Source organism: Vanellus vanellus (genome assembly GCF_965231255.1).
Source record: "Vanellus vanellus genome assembly, chromosome: 11".
Taxonomy (NCBI): Eukaryota; Metazoa; Chordata; class Aves; order Charadriiformes; family Charadriidae; genus Vanellus; species Vanellus vanellus.
In genome coordinates this window covers 4,699,864-4,721,755 of record NC_138916.1, presented here as the reverse complement: position 1 = coordinate 4,721,755, position 21,892 = coordinate 4,699,864, and the positions used below count along the sequence as shown (strand labels likewise).

At 41.4% G+C, this 21,892-nt stretch overlaps 1 protein-coding gene across 1 annotated transcript in view; it reads left to right on the top strand.

Moving 5' to 3' along the window:
- Positions 1 to 666: 666 nt before the first annotated feature.
- UBE2Q2 (ubiquitin conjugating enzyme E2 Q2) overlaps positions 667 to 21,892 on the top strand; it is a 51,466-nt gene continuing 30,240 nt past the window's right edge. The window contains exons 1-2 of the mRNA XM_082488616.1: positions 667 to 1,115; positions 18,386 to 18,490. Of these exons, the coding sequence (XP_082344742.1) occupies positions 930 to 1,115; positions 18,386 to 18,490 (291 nt within the window). The 5' untranslated portion in view covers positions 667 to 929. The remainder of the gene's footprint in view (positions 1,116 to 18,385; positions 18,491 to 21,892) is intronic.

Below are 21,892 nucleotides of genomic sequence, written 5' to 3'. Positions count from 1 at the left end.
GAAAGGGACAAATTGAGGTGCAGAGATGGTTTTTTCCAGTGTCAGGAAGCGACAGCAGTAGAGGCACCACGTTTTGATCTCTGAATGTGGCGAGTATTCACTTTAGTGCTTCGTGGTGCTTCGTCTGGGTGTAAGATGTTGTACAAGCAATTACAGATGAACTTAAACGCAACATTAACTCTTTCTTTTTTGGCCCCTCCATTGCTGCTTCTCAGCCTGCGGAGATCGACGCCCGGGTTTATGTGTATCGGTCCGTCGGAAGAGTCGGGAGCGGAATCCCCGGTGCGTGCTGCCTGACCTCTCGCAGCCCTGCAGGGCCGACGGCAGCCGGAGGTGACAACAAGCCCTACCCCACCGCAGGTTTCTTTTCCTCACCAAAACAAGAGTGCGGAGAGGAGGAGGGCAGACACACCGCGCCCTCCCGCAGGGCTGAGCGGTCGCGGAGAGGCAGTACGACGGGTGAGCGGACACCGCGGGGGAGCGGCAGCGGGGGGGGGGGGGGGGGGGGGGGGGGGGGAATGTCATCCCGGGCCGGTCCCGGGAAGGAGGCGGGGGCCGGCCGGGCCCTGCTGCCCGTGTGCCGGGAGCGGGGCCGGCCTAGGCGGGAGGAGGGCAGGGCGAGGGCGGGGCGGCTGGCGGGCCCGGCCCAGCCCGCCGGGGAGGAAGGGGAAGGGGGAGCGGGCTGCGCTGTTGCCCTTTTAAGCGAGCGAGTGGGTGCAGGAGGCCGGTACAAAGGCAGCCGCCGCCGCGCTCGCCGTCCCCTCCCGCCCCCGCCGGCTGGGGCTGCCCCGGCCCCCCCCCCCCCGCCCTCCCGCCATCTTCCGCCCCGCAGGCGCGGCCGGGGCCAGGGTCGGGCCGGGCTGAGGCGGAGGGAGGCGGCGGCAGAGCGGGCGAGGCGGCACAGGCCCGGGCCCGGAGATGAGGCCAGGATGTCGGTGTCAGGGCTCAAGGCCGAGCTGAAGTTCCTCGAGTCCATCTTCGACAAGGACCACGAGCGCTTCCGCATCGTCTCCTGGAAGCTGGACGAGCTCCACTGCCAGTTCGTGCTCCTGCCGCCGCCGCCGGGCTCCGGCCCGCAGCCGCCGCCGCCGCTCACCATCCACTGCAACATCACGGTGCGGGGGCCGAGCGGGGCCGGGGGCGGCGGGGCAGGGCCGGGGGCACGGACCGCCCTCGCCATTGTCTGCGGGGCGCGGGGAGGGGGCGCAGCCTCGCCGTGGGGGTGACTCAGCACCGGGGGGGGCGGGGGGCGGCCGGGGGGCGGCCGGGGCCCGCTTCTCCCCGCCGCTCCGTGTTCCGTCCCCGCCGCAACAAAAGTTAGGGAGCGGGCGCCCCCGGCCTGTCCTCCCCGCCGAGGCGAGAGCCCGGCAGCCCCTCGGGGTGTGTGTGTGGGGGAAGGAAGCTCTGGGGGGGGAACCGCTGGTGCGGGGGAAGGACGCGGACCGCCGCCGCGCCGCTTGCTTCGGGGCCGGGAGCCGCCAGCCGGAACAAAGGGCGGCCGGGCCCGGGGCAGCGGGGGAGAGAGCCCGCGGGCCGGCTCCCCGCCGCGGCGCCCTCCCCCCGGGGCAGCGGAAGGGCGGCGATGGGTGTGAGGGAGCGGAGCGGAGCGGCCCTCCTGGCCGTCCCCGGTCCCGGCGGGCGCGCGGGGGGTCGTTTTCGCCGCTGCCCCGAGCGGAGGGCAGCGCTTTGCGGAGTGCGCCACAGCGGCGCGGCCTGCAGGCGGGCGGCCCGCCCCGAGCCGGGCGGGGAAAGGCCTCACGGGCGGGCCGGGGCGGCGGAGAGGCCTCCCCCCCGCGGGGACGGCCGCCTCGGGGGCCGCGGCGGGGGGAGGAACGGACGGACGGGGAAAGTCCTCATTCTTGCCGTCGTGGAGGAATAAAATAGTGCTTCTGGTCTCCGGCCGGATAGTTGTTTTGTCGTCATGGTGGCATTTAAACTCGCCAGGGGAATAAGAGAAGCCTTGGCGAATCTCGGGGACTTCTACCTGCGATTTGCTTTGGGATTTCTCCTCGTGGGTTCCCCTCCCCCCCTTAAATTCTTTGGGGTTTGTTTGTTGTAAGTGAGTGGGAAGGAAGCAGAATAATATGTTCAGTGTTGTGTGCCATGGTGAAAATCCTTAGTGTTTTTAAAAGTTCAGGGCCTAAACTTGCCAAAGGATTTGAATATATTGGCGTCTGTGACTCATGTACAGGAAAGTGCTGGAGGTGCGTTTTTATTGGACTGGCTGCAGCTATAAGTTAATTTAAATGCCTTATCAAGTTTCAGCTTACGAGTAGAGTACTGAAAATCTTTGACTGAGTGAAAACAGGGTTAGTACATTTGGATTTGAGGAAGGTAAACTCCACAGCTTTTTTTATTTTTTGCCTATAAAAGGATGAAAGGTTTGAACAGATAGCATGGAGGTAGAAACATGCACTTAAGTGTAAATGTTTGAGTGCTGAAAGATGAAAATATGCATTCAAACCAGGCAAATACCATAATCTTGATCAAATCCTTACTTGCCTTGAAATAACTTTATTAAATTAAAGGAGACTTGTTAAGAGGATCTTTCAGGTTTCACAGTTAACTGTCATGAGAAGTCAGTTTTGTGGTCATGGGACTGCTGTTTATTTTACTCGACACTAGTATATACTTGTAAAGTATAAGATGTTTTCTATGGTAAAATAAGCAAGATGCTTTAATGGTGGTGGTTTTAGACATGAGCTATCAGATGATGGATTGTGTGACTTTGCTTAAGTATTTTTTATTTAGTGGAATGTTTCATTGCTGGGGACTCTGGCTGGTTTTTTCCACGCAACATAATCTATTTCATAAGTTTCTCTCTAAAGAGTAAAATAAAAGGTCTGATGATTGTGCAGCCTCAGTTGCCAGTTGAATTTGATGGGTTATTTCTTCTTTGTCAAGTGACAGCTAATAGGGAAGCCTGAAGTTTTTGGTGCCTTGGATTTGTGCTGTGGTGTATATCTACTTCTGAGGCTGCTTTTGTTGTAGCTATTTCTGATGGTAATTCTTTCTCAACTTGCAAAGAAATAAGTCTGCTTACTTGTAGGCCTTTGGTTGAGGTGTGTCTGAGCAAGCAAGAAACAGGCATAGGTCACTCACTTATGTATTACTGAGGAAACAGTGTCTGCAATCTGCTATTACAGTCACTTGCCCTAAAGGTCAAGAGGTCTTTCACATGTCATTAGAACTGTGGCATATGAACTTGCAAAAAGAACAGGAAAAGAGCTGTTTCAAACCTTAGAGCCGAGACTTCTGCTTTGAAAAAAGGCTGTGTCTGAGCTTCTTGAAACTTTGGTTTCACGATTGTCTGTGAGCAGCTTGGTGCTTTTGAATGTTGACTAATTTTTGGCTCTTTGAGGTAGGTGGCTATTTTCCCTATCTGTTAAAAATAAATGGGAGAAGGCAACCTAGGATACAAAGGTGACTGCCTTGAAACAAGTGGGCAGCAGATGACAGAACCAGAAGGAGAAAGATGACCTTTGGACCTCTGTCCTAGTTTTTTGACAGAAGTGTTAGAACTCTTAAGTGTGACAAAAGTTGGGTGTGGGTTTGGCGGTTTTTTGGTTTGTTTTGTGTTTTTTTTTTTTTTTTTTTTTTTTTTTTTTTACACACACAGATACCCACACACCCACTGAATTGAGTTTCTTGGCTCTGACTCCTAATTGCTTCCAGTTTTTTCCTGTAGGTACTGTAAACTAGAAAAGGATGGATCTTGTTTACTGTACTTCAGTGGATCTGCAGGTACTGTGGGAACTAGAACTTCAAATGGCAGTAGTAGCATGGAGAACCTGTTAAGGCTATAAAGTTGTTAGTAAATATGTTTTCTTGGGGAGACTCACCCTCTGCATCAGAAGCTGCTACCTTAGTGCTCTGGATTTACAGTGCAAATATGTAACTTTAGCTGTTTGCTTCTTCCAACCAGTTTAACCCCTACAATACTGATCAAGCCAGGATATTTCCCTTACTCAGCAAAGGCTTACAGTAGATTATGCATCTGGACACTCAAGGATCCTGTTAAGGGGAAGAGTAAGCACAAAGCTCAATAATCACCTTTTTCTTTGTGGTTCTGTTTGGGTACCTCAGTGTTTTGCCTGAAATGAAAGCTGTCTAGCAGCGTACATAGATGCTGAAGTTACTGGGTGGAGAAAAATCTGGTAGGGAAGGAAGCTTCCAGTAGCTTCTGCACTAAGTCTGAAAATAGACCTGATAACTAAGTTGCTCTGATCTTCACAATGGATTTCTTTCTTTCCTCTGGTCTAGTGAGAGAAGGCAGAGGAAAGAGGAGACATTCTCCTGGAGAGGTGAGGGAGAATGTCTGCTTAGGAACTGCATGGATCTCCACAAGTTTCCTTGGCTAAATTCCACAGTTTGGTTAGAAGTCTGCCCTGGAATTTCCCACTGAGATGATTTTCTGATTGTCTGCATTATGAGTTTGTAGAACTGTTAAAGTTAAGCATTTGCTGCAGCATCCTAGGAATAGTCTACCTGTGATACTGAGCAATGCCTGAAATTAAAGCAAGATAGGTTTTACTGGATAGCTCTTTTGTTTCATAAAGTGATAGGCAAACTTTGTCCAAGTCTGCCCTTTGTTGTTTCTGGTAGTGACCCGTATTGGAACTTAAATGGTTAATCAGATTACTTTAAAAGAGGCACTTTAGGGTGGAGTCATCCCGGTCAGAAACATTGCTGCTTATTCCTGAGAACTGTCTTAATTATTGAACTTGTTCGGGCTCTGTACCTTCACATTCCCATTTTGTTATGCCAACAGCGGTGTCTCCCTTCTGGGGTTTTTATTTCTGTTTTTCTTAGGTTTTGTTTTTATTTAACAGCAATATTCCAGTTAATCAATTTCAGTAAGCCAGTGTCCTTTACTGAGTATACGTATTTATCCTCATCCTGTTTTGCATGGTTTTTGACATAGTATCAAAACAGTGGTTTTACTTAGAGGAGTGTGTTTATTGATCATTACTTTAGGGTGTCTTTCAATACAGTCTGTAGTTTCAGTTTGGTACCTTATCAGATTCATGTCATAGTATTCTAAAGGGTGTGTTAGAATTATTCAATCTTTTCCTTGTTACTGCAAAAAAAAGGACCGATTTGGACTGCTCTAAAACATCTCCTATTTTTTATGTAATCTCTTCAGAGAGAAACTGGGTATTAATCACTCTCCACCCATACACAAAAGTAGTATTGAAATTCTGTTTCCTCAAGCGGCACTTGCAGGTAGAACGGGGTTTGCGCCAGCTCTGTGTGGGAGCAGATTTTGCCCCAGACAGATACTGGGCTCTGATGTGCAGTGATATCCTTCGTACATTAACAATTCAATTCATGTGATATGGCTGACTCCACTATACTCTTGCTTCTCTGCTGGAAAGAAGTATCTTCTGCTTTCACTGAAAAATATCCTGCTGCTAGATCGGAGTTAGAAGCTACTGTGAAAGACTGGAAAAGGTTGCTGTCTACAGATAACTGCAATTGATGGGAGAAGACTTTATTTTCCCTTCTAAACCAGAACGGATGAAAAGATATTGCCTGTGAAGCTTTTGACAAGTTGGGTATATACAGAAAGTGAGTGTATTAGACCATGCGATAGTTCTTCAAAGGCGTAAGATTTTTAATATTAAATGCACTCCTAGCTACTGCCTAGACAGCTGATAACCTTTTTAAAAAGGTTATTTATTTGTACACAGAACTAAGCACGTAATGAATGAGTCTTTTGGTTCAAACCACAGATAGTTGGGTTTGGGTTTTTGTTGTTGTTGTTGTTGTGGTGTTGTTGTTTGTTTATTTATTTGTTTGTTTTTTAAGGTTACTAGACATTCTGTAGTGAGGTTGGGACCTTTGTCTTGCAGCATGTGGATACCAGGACTAAATAAAAGCATACACAGGTTTATCTCGATAATATGTACTTTTCTAACTAGAATTAGATACACTTGGGAGTTTAAAAATAGGCACTCAAGTAACTATTATGAAACATTACTTATGTAATAAAAATTGGGAAGTTTAGTCTTGTTTTACTTAGCAAATAAAAATTAAGCAAACAAAAAAAGATACTAAAAGAATGAGGATTTTAAAGACACAGGACCTTACTTTTCTGACACCACAGCTTAGTTGTGCTACGTGTGAAAGGCTGTAACCAGTGCTGCAGGGTTTTGCAGGTCAGTTGTTCTGTCCCCTCTATAACATATGAAGGACTCCTGAAATACCCTAGAAAGCCACAGTGGTGGGCTTCAAATATGAATTCTGGCTTCTGTTGAGGTTTTAATGTACAGGAAATTGTGCTTATTTCAAGTGGGTTACTTATGTGAGTTAATGATATAATAATTTCAGAACTGGGACTGTTGTGGTCCTCAGAAGAGCTCTCCCTGCGCTTTGATAATTAAAAGAAGTTTTATAAAAAGAATTATATTCTTTTTACTCAGCATGCTTCCTCATATTAACTGTTCAGGAGGTTTTTGTAAGTATAAAAGACACCTGGTAACTTTTGTATTTTTCTTCATATTCACCGATTTTGAAGAGGCTAACTCGGAGTAGGGCTACTTTGTAACAGGCATTTGATGGTATGTGATAGTTAGAGTTGATTTGTGTTGCCAAAGATATTTACTTTGTGTCAGAATTGGAGTACTGGTAGTTGGTGTTACCAGAGACCTTTCTTATGCTGCAAGAAGCAAGAGTATGTACTGCTATTCTTGATTTTTTTTTTTTTTATTTTTTTTTTTTATTTTGGGGGGAGAGGAGGCAGGGTGTCCTGAGACTTTGGGCTTTTCCGTCAAAGCTTTTTTATCAATGAAATGAGAAAAAATAGGGAGTAGCGTAGAAAGTTTATTCTATTCTGGAAAATAAGGTTGTGCTTCCAAATCTATCATCGCAGTCTGTCTACAACAGAACACTGTCAAATCAGAAGTTATTAATGGAGTTTATCAAGTGTGTTCCCAAAAATTAGTAACTTCATTCTGTGAGACTTACTCAGACTAGAATGAATCTGCAGGTGGTTTTTCTGTGTTGAGCCAGGGGACGATGGTGTGTTGTTATCCTCAACGTGGATTAAAGATTCTGATTGCTAGGAAGAACAAAGTATAATTGTGTCCTGCGCAGCCTAATACTGCTGTTGCTTGCAGAGCAGCAAAGGCTGTGTGCCTTGCGAGGTGGCCAAAATTGAGTTCACTGGATTAGGGACCTGGCTGTCATGTTAAAAATTCCTTACTGGGTTATTGTTAATCTGGATCGTTTCCCAGTCTGGTTTGCTGTGTGGCTGCACAAACAGCTGTACTGTCACAACAGAGGGCATAGGAGGGAGGGAGGGAGCGCTGGGGAAGAGTGCTGAAGCCAGCATTGCTGACAGAGAGCAGCTTGCCAGGCGCTGGCTGAGTCCTCAGCAGCACTGGGGATCACTCCTGTGTGGAACACCCGAGCCGGCATCAGGCCGGTGGGCCTACATGAGTGTCTGGCTTGTTACTGTCACAGCTCAATAGAGACAACTGCACCAGACTAACTGGAAGTAGTTTGTTTGTTTACTTGTAAAATCAGATTCCTTTCAGGACAACTGAAGATACAAAGGTGGAGACAGTTCTCTAAATAGTATTATTTTAAAGAAAAAAAAGGGGGATGGAGGGGGGCAAAGTTTCTGGATAGGAACAAGTGTTTGTAGAAGCAGATTAACAGAAATAACTATATTTTAGTTACGCCTCAGTGTGGACTACTGTTCAGTACTGCCAGGTTTGCCTTTATGTAGTTTTGAAAGGTTATAAACCCTGAGTTCCTAGCTGAATTGATTTTTTTTTTTTTTTTTTCTTTAGACTATGAATGGTAACATGTCATTTTTAAAAGACACGATAGTTTATGATTTAGTAAGTGTTCCAGTGTATTTCTTCAGCTGCAAGCTTTGTGGAAGCGAAAATGACCTGTCACCAGCTCATGGGAGACAACTGGAAAACGAAATGACTGATTATAGTAAGGAGAGGCTGTTTAACATTTATATCTTATATCAGCCTGCCTGTATAACAGAATAGCTCTCAGTTGATCTTTGCTGGAAACAAGCACACCAGTTTGTGTGTGTCTTATTGATTACTTGCTTCTGGCTTTAATTTTTTAAGTGTGGTATTAAAACAGTGGTCTTACATGTTTTCTTTCTTTTCTGTTATCTCATGCATACAAGGCATCCTGGTGTATTAAGTACTGTAGAGCAGTTAGTGCGTGATTTCTTGAGATTTACTTTGGACTGTATTCTCCTTTCTCCCAGATCCCTAGTCTGTTAACCCCTGTGGGAGAAAGAGTTCAATGCAGTTGCAGATTTTGCAATAGCTTCTTCAGTGTGCATTCAAAAAGGCGGAAACATGAGCTCTGTCAGAACTTGTACGGTGGCACTAGAAAAAAATTAAAGCGTTCCTGCGCAGTGGTGTTCAAGATACCACAGGCTTCCTTGAGTTTTTGAAGTAGGAAATAACTGTGGTAAGAGTGTGGTACTTAACTTACTAATGGTAAACATTAGTTGAACTCTATGGTGCTGAAATTTTGCATGTGGGGGACAAAGTTCTATCTAAATAGCTCTAATCTGAAGGCCAGTGACTAAGTGACAGGAGTCAGGGCAGCTGAGTGCGTGTTGCTGTGAGGGAGAGCTGGGGAACCTGGCGGGTGGTGGCTGGAATGCTCCTCGGGTGTAAGAGCAGCAGGACCTCTGTTAGCAATGGGTGAGAATTAAATCCTTCTATCTGCAGGTGTTTGTAGAGCACTGCAAGTTTGTAAAGGGAGAGTGGGGAAAAGAGAAAAGTTGTTCTCAGACGGAAAAGGCACAGTGCCTTTGCTGGAAGGGGGGGTGAGCGACTTGAACGCTTGAAAGACCTAAATTCCTGAAGGTAAAGAGAATGACGAGGAGGAAGGGGAAGCCTGGATTTTTGGGTGACAGCAGAAGTGACATCAGACTTTGCATGCTGAGGAGTAGCTGTCTAAGTGATAAAGGCAAGAGCAGGTCTGCTAGGAAACTTTTCTTTTTCAAGTCTGGGAGAGAGTGACACGTTGCAACTTTTAGTTATAACCACTTCTTCAGTTCTAGCCATATTGGAAGCCATTTCTTGCTACTGTGGCTTTGTGACGCTAATGTTGAAGATATATTTTTTTTGAATGTACTTGTCTGTATAGTTGCAGGAGGAGGTAACTAATAACTTGATTAGAACGAGTTGATAATTTGTTTCAAGTAACCAGACTTCCTTCAGGAATTTGGACACATAAGATGCTGTGCTGCTGGTAAAGAAAGCATCGGAGAGTCAGATTTGCAAAATACCTTTCTCTTTAGCCCATGTGCCTAGCCTCTTATTAGATAAACCTTTGCCAGCTGGAGTGAATGTATAATGCATGCATTAAAGAAGAGCATGCATTGTGGCTGAGGGCTCTAAAACAACCATCCTCTGACAACTGTCAAGATGAGAGTACAAGCACACAGTGGTTTTTTTGTATGTGAGGAGCAAGATGAGTCGATCCGGCTGCTGTGAGGTGCTATGGTAAAAATCTGGATTCTAGTCTCAGCTCTACAACCTTCTTCCTGATAAGCAAGTTACTTAGTCTTCAGCCATGCTGTGTTCTGTGCTCAGTTTTCAGTGGGTGATCTGTAACTGTATTTGTTGCTGTAGTATTGGCAAGGGAATGTTCCTTAGCTCACTTAACTGGGTTGGCCCTCAACAGCAATTTTCATTTCCAGAGACCACACGCTCTTCTTGAGCAACTGTCACTTGCTATGCTGTTAGCTAAGTCACATTTAGTGTTAACGTAAGAGTTGTGTGGAGCATTAACATTTGGTGAATTTTACTTTGGGTCCCTACAAAAGTGTTGAGTGTTTGTCTTTCCTGGGAATTGCTTTGAAAGGATGGATGGCGTGCTGCATTATGATGATGACCTGGTGAATAAGATGTTGCTTCACAGTGAAGATAAATAACTGTGGTTTTATCAGAATAGTGCCTTTTTTGCTTTTATGCTCAAAGTTCATATTTTAATTCTGTGTAGGTATATCATACTGGGTAACAAGTAGCCTGCTGCCATTTAGTTTGGTAAGGGGAGTGGATGAGGTTGTGGCAACTGATAAGAGTCTGATAAACCTATTTTTCCAAGGGTAATGTGCAGTTTCACGTATCAGAATCAGGAGTTGGGACATTTTGTGTAGATTAAATAGTTTGAAGAATGGCTGTAAAAACTTCACCATAAGAAGTGTAAGAACTGTAATGTCACAGCTGCATTCGTGTTTGTGACCCTTTGTTCTGTGCCTTTGCGAGGTTGGTTGTATATGTTTTGGCTTCTTCTAAGGTATGATGTTTGAGCAGGGAGAGATTTAAATGTGTGTATATGGATAGAGACATGGAAGTAAAACACAGAAGTAGCTTAGATTATTTCACAAACTTCGAAATTATTGGCCTCTTGTATGTGCCTGTTTGAAAGTAGCATTTGCTAAGTCTTATCCAGGATTTTTTTTTTCCTCAAAATTTTTTCTGTCTTAAGCGTATCCAAAATACAAAAGACTCCATAATAATTTCAAAAGAATTCTATGGGCCTGGGTTGAACAAATGAATTTGTTCAGATGAAGTTGCAAATTATAAGCTTCTTGGGTTTTGGAATAATTTTTAGACAAGTGAATTGCCATTGAAATATTGTCCCTGTTCATACTTACTTAGCTGTGCTGTGGTCACCATCTTACAAATATTGGTACTTGCAGCTGCTGCTGAATCTGTATATTGCAAAAAGTGTTCCATAATCTAGGCTTTCAGTTAATTTGAAACCATGGTGTAGTCCATGTGCACTCGTACAGAAAGTGGCTGTAGAAGGTGCAAAGTGGCAGTCTGTTGAACGTGTCTGTAAAAGCCTGGTGCGGCAGGAGGGGAACCGCTTTGCGCTGCCCAAGAGAATGTCTGCTGGGAAGACAAAAGTACTGTCCATAACCATTCTGTATGCTCTTAACAGAAACATTTCCTTGTGGTTACTTTTGTTGGTAGCCTCCTGCAATCAGTAGAACTTGTTTGCACAGAGAGCTATATTTTTGTTTGGGACCATTTGTGATCGTAGAGTGAATTTTACAGGCACCTATAGAGTTGTTGATGGTTTTTCTGTTCCATGAGGCACATGCCTTTGACCCTGCCTTCTCTAACATGGCTGTATTTAAGAACATAAACAATTCTAAAACAAGATACTCTGCTACACTTGCATCATTCCCCAGAGAGTGTGTGGGGGAGGAAAACTGTGTGTTGTTTTAATGCACTCCTGGAGTTACTCGGTTCTGCAGTGATGAGCATGTCAGCAGAACCTACATAGAACAGGATTATGGGGATCTTTCACCTACCTCCTGTAAAGGTGCAAGGTGATTAAGCTCTTGCAATCTCCAGGGGCCTGACCAAAGCGTGCCACTTCATCTGGGACTGTCTTGTATAGGCTGTTGCTGTCAAGGCAGTCATTAAACTTGAGGGTAGAAGTGCAGTAGTTTTCTGTGTTTAAAAGATACCGGTATTTGAGTCAGTTGAACTTGGTGCCTTATTAAATGCATGAGTTGTAACGAGTATTCTCACTGAACTGAGCATGTCAGGCTTTGACTTCAGGAAGAGTGTAAGAAAATTAAAGCTAATACAAGCTTGCTTTCTGTGATATCAAAACAGTTCAAGATCTCTGTTCAGCTGAACTCTAGTGAATAACAGATGTCCTTCTGTTTATGCGCATTGAGCAAGTTAATAGTATGTTGTATACAATCTGAACATTCAAAAGGAAAAGCAGGGTGAAGTTTTCCCCTTGCTCAGTAGAGGTGGGTAATATTCACTTTGCTTCCTCCCCACCCCCAGTATTAAATTTTTTTTAACCCCCCCTATTGCATACACTTTTCTTGTCTTTTAGAACTCTGAATCACTGAACTGTTAGATTCTTAAAGAAATTACAATTCTTTAATGTGTAAAAGTGCAAGTTTTAACTTGAACTTGGAAATTAAGTGTTCAAATATTGTAATATGTTCAATAACTTGTTCAGTTGGTACAACAGAGCAAATGGTGATGTCTGGATGTTTGAAAATACAAATTTTGGGGGTTGTAGTAACTTGAAGTTTCTGGGAAATAGTTTTATTTGTGTTACTTCATTGAAGTTCCAAAAAACCTGAATTGAAAGTGACCCTTCATGCTTTCTACTTTTTTAAATTATTGTAAAGAATGGGATGGGAGGACAATGTGCTGACTTTTAAAGTTTCTTAGCCTATAGATTTCATGGGCGCTCAAGTACCTAGTGGTACAAAATGCTTACTTGCATCTTAAGCTGCCTTTGGAAAATTTGGCCCCTAATAATGGGTAGCAGTCTGTCAGTTGTGTAATCACAACTAATACTCTTTTAAGAAGCTGTAAGTACTAGTATTTTGTGGTCATCAAGCTGAACTTGAGCTTTAAGAATATCCTCTCAAGTCCTGATACTTTTGTTAATATTAATTCTCTTGTTTGGGTTTTTTTCCCTCTAAAGGCTGGCTGATGCAGGTGAAAAATTCATAAGTAGTTGAATGATTGACTAATAATTTCAAATAATACGTACTAAATTGTAGCTAATTGTATAGTTTAATCTTCAGTATTTTTTTGAATGTGCATGTAGGATGTATATATGATCCCTAGCCAGTGGGAGTTGATTTTATTTAGAGAAAAAATCCAATTCTCCTATTTAATTCAAACAAACAACCTTAGTAGCACCAAGGTGTCTGCTGAAGGAAAACCATCTATGACCTGAGATCAATTACTTGATGTGTGTTTATATCTGCAAATGTGTCCATCTTGAAAAGACTGTATTAGCCCTCTGAAATGTCGTGTTACATTAGGATTTACTTCATTACCAAGATTTGTGTGAGCTAGAACGGTCTCTTGCTAGCCTTCTCAAAGCAATTAAGCTGTTTAAAAGACCTGGGGCTTTGATGTTCTCTGTTGTTTGGAAGTAAAGGGGGATGGACAAAAAAAATTGGGACTGAAAAGATAAAAGCTAGGTGTGCTGTTATGAAAATCAGTTAAGTTTGTAACCGGTGTAAAAAGAACAGAACTAGGTTCTGGCAATGATGGAGATTTTGCAAAAACTATAAACAGAAAAGAAATAAAATTGGTTGGATTTTATTCAGGCAGTGTGCTAAGGAATTCTAAAAGAAAAAAAACAAACACTTTTTCAGTCTAAGATGATCTGGAAATTAAAGAAAATGAACAACTGTTAGCATGTAATTGTGATTTTAAATCGTAATGCTGAAGATGTGTTTTTAAATGTGTATTCCTGCCATTTGGCCATGATAAAATGGCTCCGTTGTGTACAAGGAGACGTGGTTACACTATTGCCTCATAGCAAACCGTGTGTACAGGTTGTTCTAATCTTAGGAATGTGAGCAAGATGTGTTGTTTTAATTTAGCAACTTCTTAATTTCAACAGTATTGTAGTAATTTAGAAATAGCTCGTTTAAAGGTCTGTTACTGACATCAAAATTGCATCGCTGTAGGTTTACAGAACAGGATAAAGATTATATAACACTGTCAGTAAAACAGCCTTATTGTTAAGGATGAGAAAGCTTAGATAGGATATACTTAGATGACAGATCTCTACCCAGGAAAAGCTGTCTTAATGCACGTGTTCCTGGTATCTTCTGTCACTTTGTACTGCTTTTTTTTTTTTTTTTTTTAAGGAAAATTGTTAGTAAAATGCAAGTAGACCTTCTTACAGAGGATGCAGTGGAATGTCTGAACGGTGAGGTCCTGTGTGTATTCTTCTCGTATGCTGTGGTTTTCCTAAATGATTTGATAGGTTTTGAAATTGTTCCAGTAGCAGGAGCGTGGGGCTTTTTCCTCTTTGTATTTTGCATGTTTATTAGTAGGCTGAATTCTTTTGCTGCTTTCTGTTACAGAAGCGTTTGTGTTGACAAAGCTCCCAATCTGTCCTGGTGTTAATACAAAGGCTCTCTAGAAGTGATGATCCCATGCGTTGTAATTGTATCTGGGCTGGCTGTAAACATTCAGCCTTTGTCCCCAGGCCTCAGTACATGCTAGGTGTGATGTCATCGTGGCGTGTCATGTCTCACTGAGCAATTGCATTAGCTTTCCAGCCTGTACATAGTGTACGTGCATCAGCTTGTGAAAGCTGCCCAAATCTAAGCACTGTAGCTTTTGCCTCTTATGATGAATTTTTGCTTTTACTGCAGAGAGCAGGAAAATGTCAAGTTACAGCCGTTACATAAAAGATCTCTATCACTTAATACGGATGATACCTGTGCGGCTAAGATAGATTATACAAAATCACTGTACGCCAGCTGTGTAGTAAAAGGCCCAAAATAACGTAGGTCATTTTGTTGGGTTTTTTTAGCTACTGAGAATTAATAGTAGAATAACTGCTATTCTAGTGTTCCCTTCATGAAATGTCTTTGCATTTGGGAAGCTTGTGTTCCTTGTATGACATAGCAACTCAAATCCATGACATAACAACTCGAATCCATCTCTTTCTCTCTATAGGATGCAGATATGGAAGAAGGAGCTTGACTTAATTCTCTCAACAGAATTAGCTCGTGTGAAGTTCAGTTGTTTGACCTTACAAACCACAAGCTTAGTTTTTCATTGCATGCTATGGTGTTACAAACTCATAAGCTTGTTTATATCTCAAAATCAGAATGTTTGAAGTTTGTGTGTGAATTCTTTAGTTCAAAATATAGTGACTCATATCCGCGTGAAACTCAGCTGTTCCAAAAATACGGATTACTTACAGATCTATAGAAACTTAAAAACATACATAGCACTAAGTTAAACGAACATATTTATTGGTAAGTCCAAAGAATTAAAAAATGTTGCAATAAATTGGAGGTTTGATTGAACTAGTATTTTAATGCTAAGCATCTGTTGTGAAAAAGTTGGAATATGCAATTAAATATCCGTATTCCAGAAGCCTAAAATTTGAAATCTTTTCTAATACAGATGAGTGAATGTGCTCAGATAGTGTTTAAGAAAAGCCTTTCTGATAAATGCATTGTTCCCATTCATGTTTCAAAAACTAAAGCAGACTAAAAATTTGAATATTTAGTAATTTTTAGGGTATAGTAATTCATATGTGCTATATAGTAAGAATGCCGGCAGTATCAAACACTAGTATGTTTTCTCACATATAGCAGGACTTGCTTTCATTGCAAAAACTGGAATGAGTTGGAAAGAGAGCAAAGAATGAGGAAGGACTGTCATTCAGTGCAGAAGGCATCAGCACATTCAAGTAGCCACTGTAATGTATTGAAACGCACAGTGGGATTGCTTGATCAGCAAATCTGCACTATCAGTCGTGTTCCTGTCTGATGAAGGATTTGCTGCCAGTATTTTGGAGGAGATTTTTGTATAGCCCCCCCCAGCTGGGATAGATACGGATTGCAAGCAACAAACGTCCTACTGTGAGTTTGTTCATTAAATCCTTCTGGTGGAGAAAGGAGAAACAGAATTGTCAGAAAAGAAGAGTATAGACAGTGAAGAGTTGAGCTTCATTCTGTAAGCAGTCTTCAGATTCCAGATACGGTTTAGAAGAGGGGACTGACAGACGTTTATCTTCTATAAGTCACTGCAATTAATAGACTTGCTTAGACCTGGACTAACATAATTAGCAAGTGCTTACAAAAAAAAAGCCAAAAATACCCGTTAGGAGAATGCGCATACGCAGTCCAAATGTTGACTGTATCCGGAGAATATTTTTATTCTAATGAGTCTGAGGATTTTAGGAGGCAGATGGCTCAGTGAATCTTGGAAAGGATTTTGTTCTTTGTATTTTCTGACGGGAATGCTAGTGTAATCTAAAGTCAGTGTTTACCCTGTTGCCTTTCTTTTAACTTAATGAGCTGGCCAGAGAAGTTCAGGTCTCAAAACTAGCTGGTTCAAACAAGCCTTCAGGCAGTAGTGCCACGGTTAGCAAAGTCTCCCTTGTGATGTTCCCCACTGTGCATAAAGATCCAGTGTGCGGCATGAAAGTCTTGAGGTAAGGGTATTGCACTATTTACAGGTAGGTTGCATGTTGTTAAAAATGAGTAAGATATTCCAGGTTTTGTACTGATAACATCTTAAATGAAGCGTAGCTCCTAAAAATAATCATTTGGGAACCCAGTGGCAACTGGAAACTCAACCTTGTTTCTCTGGCAGTGATAGTGGTTAGCCTTGCAAGGGTGTCTTAAGTGAAACTGAGGAGAAAATATGCTTTTCTAAGGTACTGTGTTTGGTAAAGGAAGAAGCAGATTAAACCTCATGTAACTACCCATCTGTTTGCCTTCGTTAGCCTTAAAATTCTGGCAAGCTGAGCACTAGATTTTCTTCACAGACATTTGAGATGTAAGGCCTTAGTTAATCAAGAATAGACATTCTAAGGTCTCTGCTAAGTGTGTGGTATTCTTCACAGTGAAGCTGAAAGATGTCAACGGTTTGTCTTTTCATAAAGATACCGTGAATATCATATATTCTTCTAAGGTAATTTTAGCTGTGATGTAAAAAAAAATAAATGTAAACTTGGGGGGCGGGTTGAGCTTGTTTAAAAATAAGTTTATGCAAAGGCTTCAGTTTACAGGTGGGAATTTTAGACCTCTGGAGCTAGGACTTCCCTGGAGGATGCTGCCAGGTGGGAACTCTGCTGTGATAGTCTGTTTTGCCAAAGCTGATGTCCTTCATCTAATCGCATGGTTTCTTTTATGAGGTTCAGGACTTCAGCTAGGTCAGTTAGGAAGTCAGCTTCATGTTTCTAACATGCTTGTATTTTTCTTCAGTTTTAAAATGGATGTGCTCTGCATTCTAATAAACCCAGTGTCTTTGAAATGACAGAAGCTAGATTAAGATAGAAAGGTCTGGGTTTTTCTTTTGCACTTTGAGAGCTTGCTAAGGCTAAGTTTGCTTGGGAATCACTAAAGACCGGACAGTAACACTGACAGATAGGTAAGATGTCTTCTTTCTGTGAAAATTGTTACTGTTGTCTTGAAAACTATAGAGCAAAACATATACAATGCAATCAAGAAAGAGTGTAAGTATGTAAGCATAGTGCACATTTTGGAGTCACCTGTTAAGAGTAGCAGTACTTTAAGTGTTAAAGAATGAAGCATGATTGTTGTCTCTGGAATGAGAAATGTGGAATTTTTCCTTTTAAGCTGCAGTGAGGGAAATGAAAATTCCCTCATATTATTTTGTAAGACCTGGGGATATGAAGATAATATCTGGGTGGTAAAACTGAGGTTCAGCAATTTGTCCTCAGCTACTAGAATTTAATTGAGTGGATGATAAATGGAGGACGTGTGAAATAACTAAAAGCAAAAAAAATCCAGACACGTCAATGTTATGAAGAGACACCTACTGTTGAATTGGAAGCTACGTCGTTTCCTCCATCCTCACAGTGTTACGAATCCTGTGTTAGGAAAAAATTGGAATTGCCTTTTGAAACATCTAAACAAGAGGCAAAGGATTTCTGTTTACCTTTCTGTAGCAAGGGCCTTTCTAGCAGCTTTTGGAGGGCTGCATGCTTTGGCAGCTTAGGGACAGAAAAATCACGTCATGGATTGTATGAGTGGTTGTGGACTATGTCTGTTCCGTGTGTTGTATGTGCCCTAACCATGGCTCGTTCTGGAAAATTGAGTACACCTCTAATCCTGTGACCACATTTGGTCTCGCTGTCATTTAGGATGTGTTTTGGCACCTGCCTAACAACTGTAGGACTCTATTGATGGAAGAAAGTTATTCTGTAAGTTTTCTTAGTGTATTGTTCGAGAAATCTTTCAACAGTGGAAAGTCCTGTATGAGCCTTGATGGTGCAAAGATAAAATTGCAGATTTTTGGCATCAGGATCTGCCTGTTAACTTCTCCTCCAAGGCCGCAGGTTTGAGCTATGCTGCTTTAGTCAGACAGCCAGTGCTAGATCAGTTTGAATAATCCCATTTGAGGAGGAAATCTGAAGAATTCCATTGTTTGTTGCTTTCACGTCTTTTATTTGGAACAATCTGTATTTTTATGAGAAATCGGCATCGATCTAGTTTTATTCTTTGACAAGATGTACTGCTTGTAATTTCCATTTTTTTGGTAATCGCCTGTACTGCCATTTCTAAATTTCTCCCTCCTGCTCCACTCGCCTCCAGGGTTTTAAACTTTTCAGCACTGTTTCTTATGTATGTCCATCATCTGATCAAGATGAAAATAGGATGAAATACTAGAAGAACCAGTTGGCTGGATTTCTTTCAACTTCTCTTGCATTGCCTAAAAATATTGTGTCAAAAGCTTCCATGTTATCTGAGTAAGATAAAAAGTGATGTTAATACTGTTGTGAAATTTTGGGGGATGAATGAGTTCTAAAAGCTTTGGGTTTTATTTATTTATTTATTTATTTGTTGGGTCTTTTGTGTTGTGTTTTGTTTTTTTTTTTTTAACAGGAGTCTTACCCCTCTTCATCACCAATATGGTTTGTAGAATCAGATGACCCAAACCTGACTTCAGTCTTAGAGCGTTTAGAAGATATTAAGAAGAGCAATACTCTGGTGAGCAAGTGTTTTGTTTAGTTTTGCATGTTTGTTTAGTTTTGTCACATTAAAAAACAATTAAATTAGTTTGGTTTTAGGGTTATTTGGAGGGTTTTGTAAGCACAACTTTCTCTTCCAAAAACATATGAACCAAAAGTAATCCAAAAGATTTGCTGCAAAAAAGTAGGTGATTTAAATGATTGCTCTCTAAAATAAGGTACGTTTCAGCCCCTTAATTACACAGTCCAAGGTTTTCTGAAAATAATTGAACAGTGAAATGCATGAGAACTTAAAACTACTGAATAAAACAGTTCTTCTGATGTTTTGTTTGCACAGGGATCAATTACAGAGGCAAAAGTTTTGTGTTCTTGAGAATATATATTCTCCAAAACATGGCTGTAGTGGTAACTAATACAAAAAAATTCCTGATTTCAGTAAAGACGACTTGACCCTGACAGCTTCTAATTCATCGGAATGTTCCTTAGATAGTGATAAGTTGTCTTGTATTTCAGAAAACTATCAGAATAGTTCAGAAAACTATATCTTACTTAAATACCCTTTTGATGTAGTGATAGGAGTTGTGTTTATACATATATAAAAAAACTAACTTCTTGTTCTAGGCAGGAAAGTAAATGTCCTTGAATATTACTTGAAGAAAAATGTCGGTAGAAGTGTACTTTGTTCCACAAAGAGCAGTATTGCAACCTACTGACAAATTCAGTGATTATAAGTGTTGGTTTTCCTCTCCAAATTCAGCTTTATGGATATTAAATAGCCCTTAAGGATGATCTTTATTAGCCGATTAATTTAACATTTTTGCTTATTTTGTGTGCAGGAATGTATGAATGAATGTGATGGATACAAAACAAATCTATCTGCAGAATACTGCTTCTTGCATGGATTATGCGCTGGCCTTAATATTTGCTTGGTTTTGGAAAACTTGGGAATGTTCTTTCTCTTGAAATCACTTACCTGTAATGTTTACTGGGATAATGTTAATCAAGCATACTCAACCTTAAATAAGGATGTGTAACTTTATTTTTCTAAAGAATATTTAGAATGCATTTGACCTGTCAGAAATAATTAGAAAACTAACAAGCAAATGAGAATCTTCATGTGCCTTGCCGTAATCAATTAAAAACAAAGGGACATTTCAGAGGAACATTAGTGTTTTAATGTGTTATGGTGGATCTCATTACAGGAAACATACATCAGTTGTGTGTTTTCTTCTTACAACCTAAACCTTAGACTAAAATACATTAACAAGAATGTTATAGATCTCTTATTCTTTCTGACTTCTGCCTAGAAAGACATACCACAGTATAGTAGTGGAAGATGTGGCCAAATCAACTTTTTTCTTAAATGCATTTTTCAGAAGATTTTCCAGCTTGAAGCTAGTGTGACTAATAGCTTCAAGACTAAAGGTTCTAAACAAGCCGTTTCCTGTGTTTAACTACCTACAGGTTTGCTTGCAGTAGGGTAGAAAGCTTTATTTCAAACATGCATAGGACTGGCTGTGCTAAATTGCATATGCAATAGACTGCTTATGTACGTTGCAAGAAAACAGCTTCTGATATCAAGATTGTACTTGCCCATGTAAAAGCTTATGGGTTGATGTAATAGACACCTGTGGATGGCCCATTGGTTTCTCAGGAATCCACCCCACATCATGTTATGCCAAGATGAAGACAGATGGGAGTGGTTGAAGAGACAAATACACTACAAAATCTGACTTCTTTGTTTTGCTCAAAAGGCTTGGATTTGTGGGTTTTGGGTTTGTTTTTTCTCCCTACAGCTTTCCACTTGCAACTCACTTGCTCCGATGCCCTTGAAGGGGCGGAACACAGACTTCTTGGAGTAGGGTAGGAAGGGGTAAGGAACTACTGCTTGTGGAAATCCAGAGGCTTCTGATGTATCACGCTGTCTCCTAAAAACTCACTTAGTTTAATCTAGACTCTTAGAATGTTTCAAACGATTTTTCATTTAATTTATTGCATCGAAAGGATTGCTTGTGCCATGTTGCTCTAAACTCATGAAGTTATTGGAACAGTCAGATTTTGAATGGGAAATTGCATTGGACTCTTCCAGGAGCTCAGCAGAACACAGCAAATGTGCTAAAAGCACCGCTAGTACATGTATGCTGATGTAGCGTTCTTTGGTATTACTCTGCCCTTTCTTCTTGTTTTGTAACTTTTGACAAATATCAGCTGTTTGGGAAACTGAGAATGTGCTCTTTAGGCATAAAAGTTTGACAGGGCTGTATATATGGAAGCCTTGTCATTTGATGTGGTAAAAGAAAAACTGTTTTATCTGTTTAAATCATGCACGCGCTTCCCGGAATATCTTCTGTGGGTCTGAAACTGTGTTACTTGCCTTGGTATCAGCATGGTGCTTTTTGCTATGAAAATTCCTCAAGACACTAAACATTTTGAAAGGTTGTTAAGAACATGATCAGCGTAGATAGCATTAGGTTTGGAGGCTGTAGTTGCTTGACTGTTCATATTGAACAAGTTCCAGTCTGCAGATGAAGGGGCCACAGAATTCTCTCTGACCCATAGCATCTCCTGAATTCCCTTTCAGATCCTGAAAATCAGCACTGCATTAGAGTTGGTAAGCGGCTGAAACTGACAGCTGCCTTCTAGTGGTTGTGCCATGCAAAAGCTAAATCCTTCGTTTTCATTGTTCTGCTTAATATAATGGAAGTTGTAGTTGCAGGTCTAAAGTCTTAAACTCTACTTCATGGGTTATTAAATATAACTACAGGATTTGGAGGTTTTCTTTTTAAAGGGAATAGTGAAATGGACTTAAATTCTGATGGGCAGCTTCAATTCTCACACTCTGCAAATCTTGAGGGCTTAAATTTGCATGGAAGGCTTCAAAAGTATAGAATTTCTGGCATAAGTATGCATACAACTTTAAGCTGCTGTCCCTAAACACACTGTTTCTGTATTAATAATGTACATTCAGTCCCACATGATGGCATTTCCAGAAAGAATGGTGGCTCTTGCAAACTAACAATGCAGCAGCAACTAATTATGTATTGGGAATCATAGAGACAGAGTGCAGGTAGTTGCTTTACTTTCTGAAACTGCCCGGGGCTGCTGACTGTGAGGCCAGTTACTGTCACAGACTACCTGATAGCTACGTAGTGGTCACGCTTCAAATTACAGTTAGTTCTTCCCTCTGTTTCCTCTTGTATCCTTCTTCAGCAGTTTCCTTCAGTGGTAGGCTAAGATTTATTGATTTGTTTATTTTTGTATAGATATAGATTGTGTGTATATATAGGTATATAGATGCATAAGTATGTGTACACTTACACTCTACTACTTCAGTCCGTGTTTCTTGGTAATCAGAAAACAAGGTGCTTTGTAGTGAACCCAGCAGTATATTAATATAATTAAAGGTACCCTAAGATTGTTA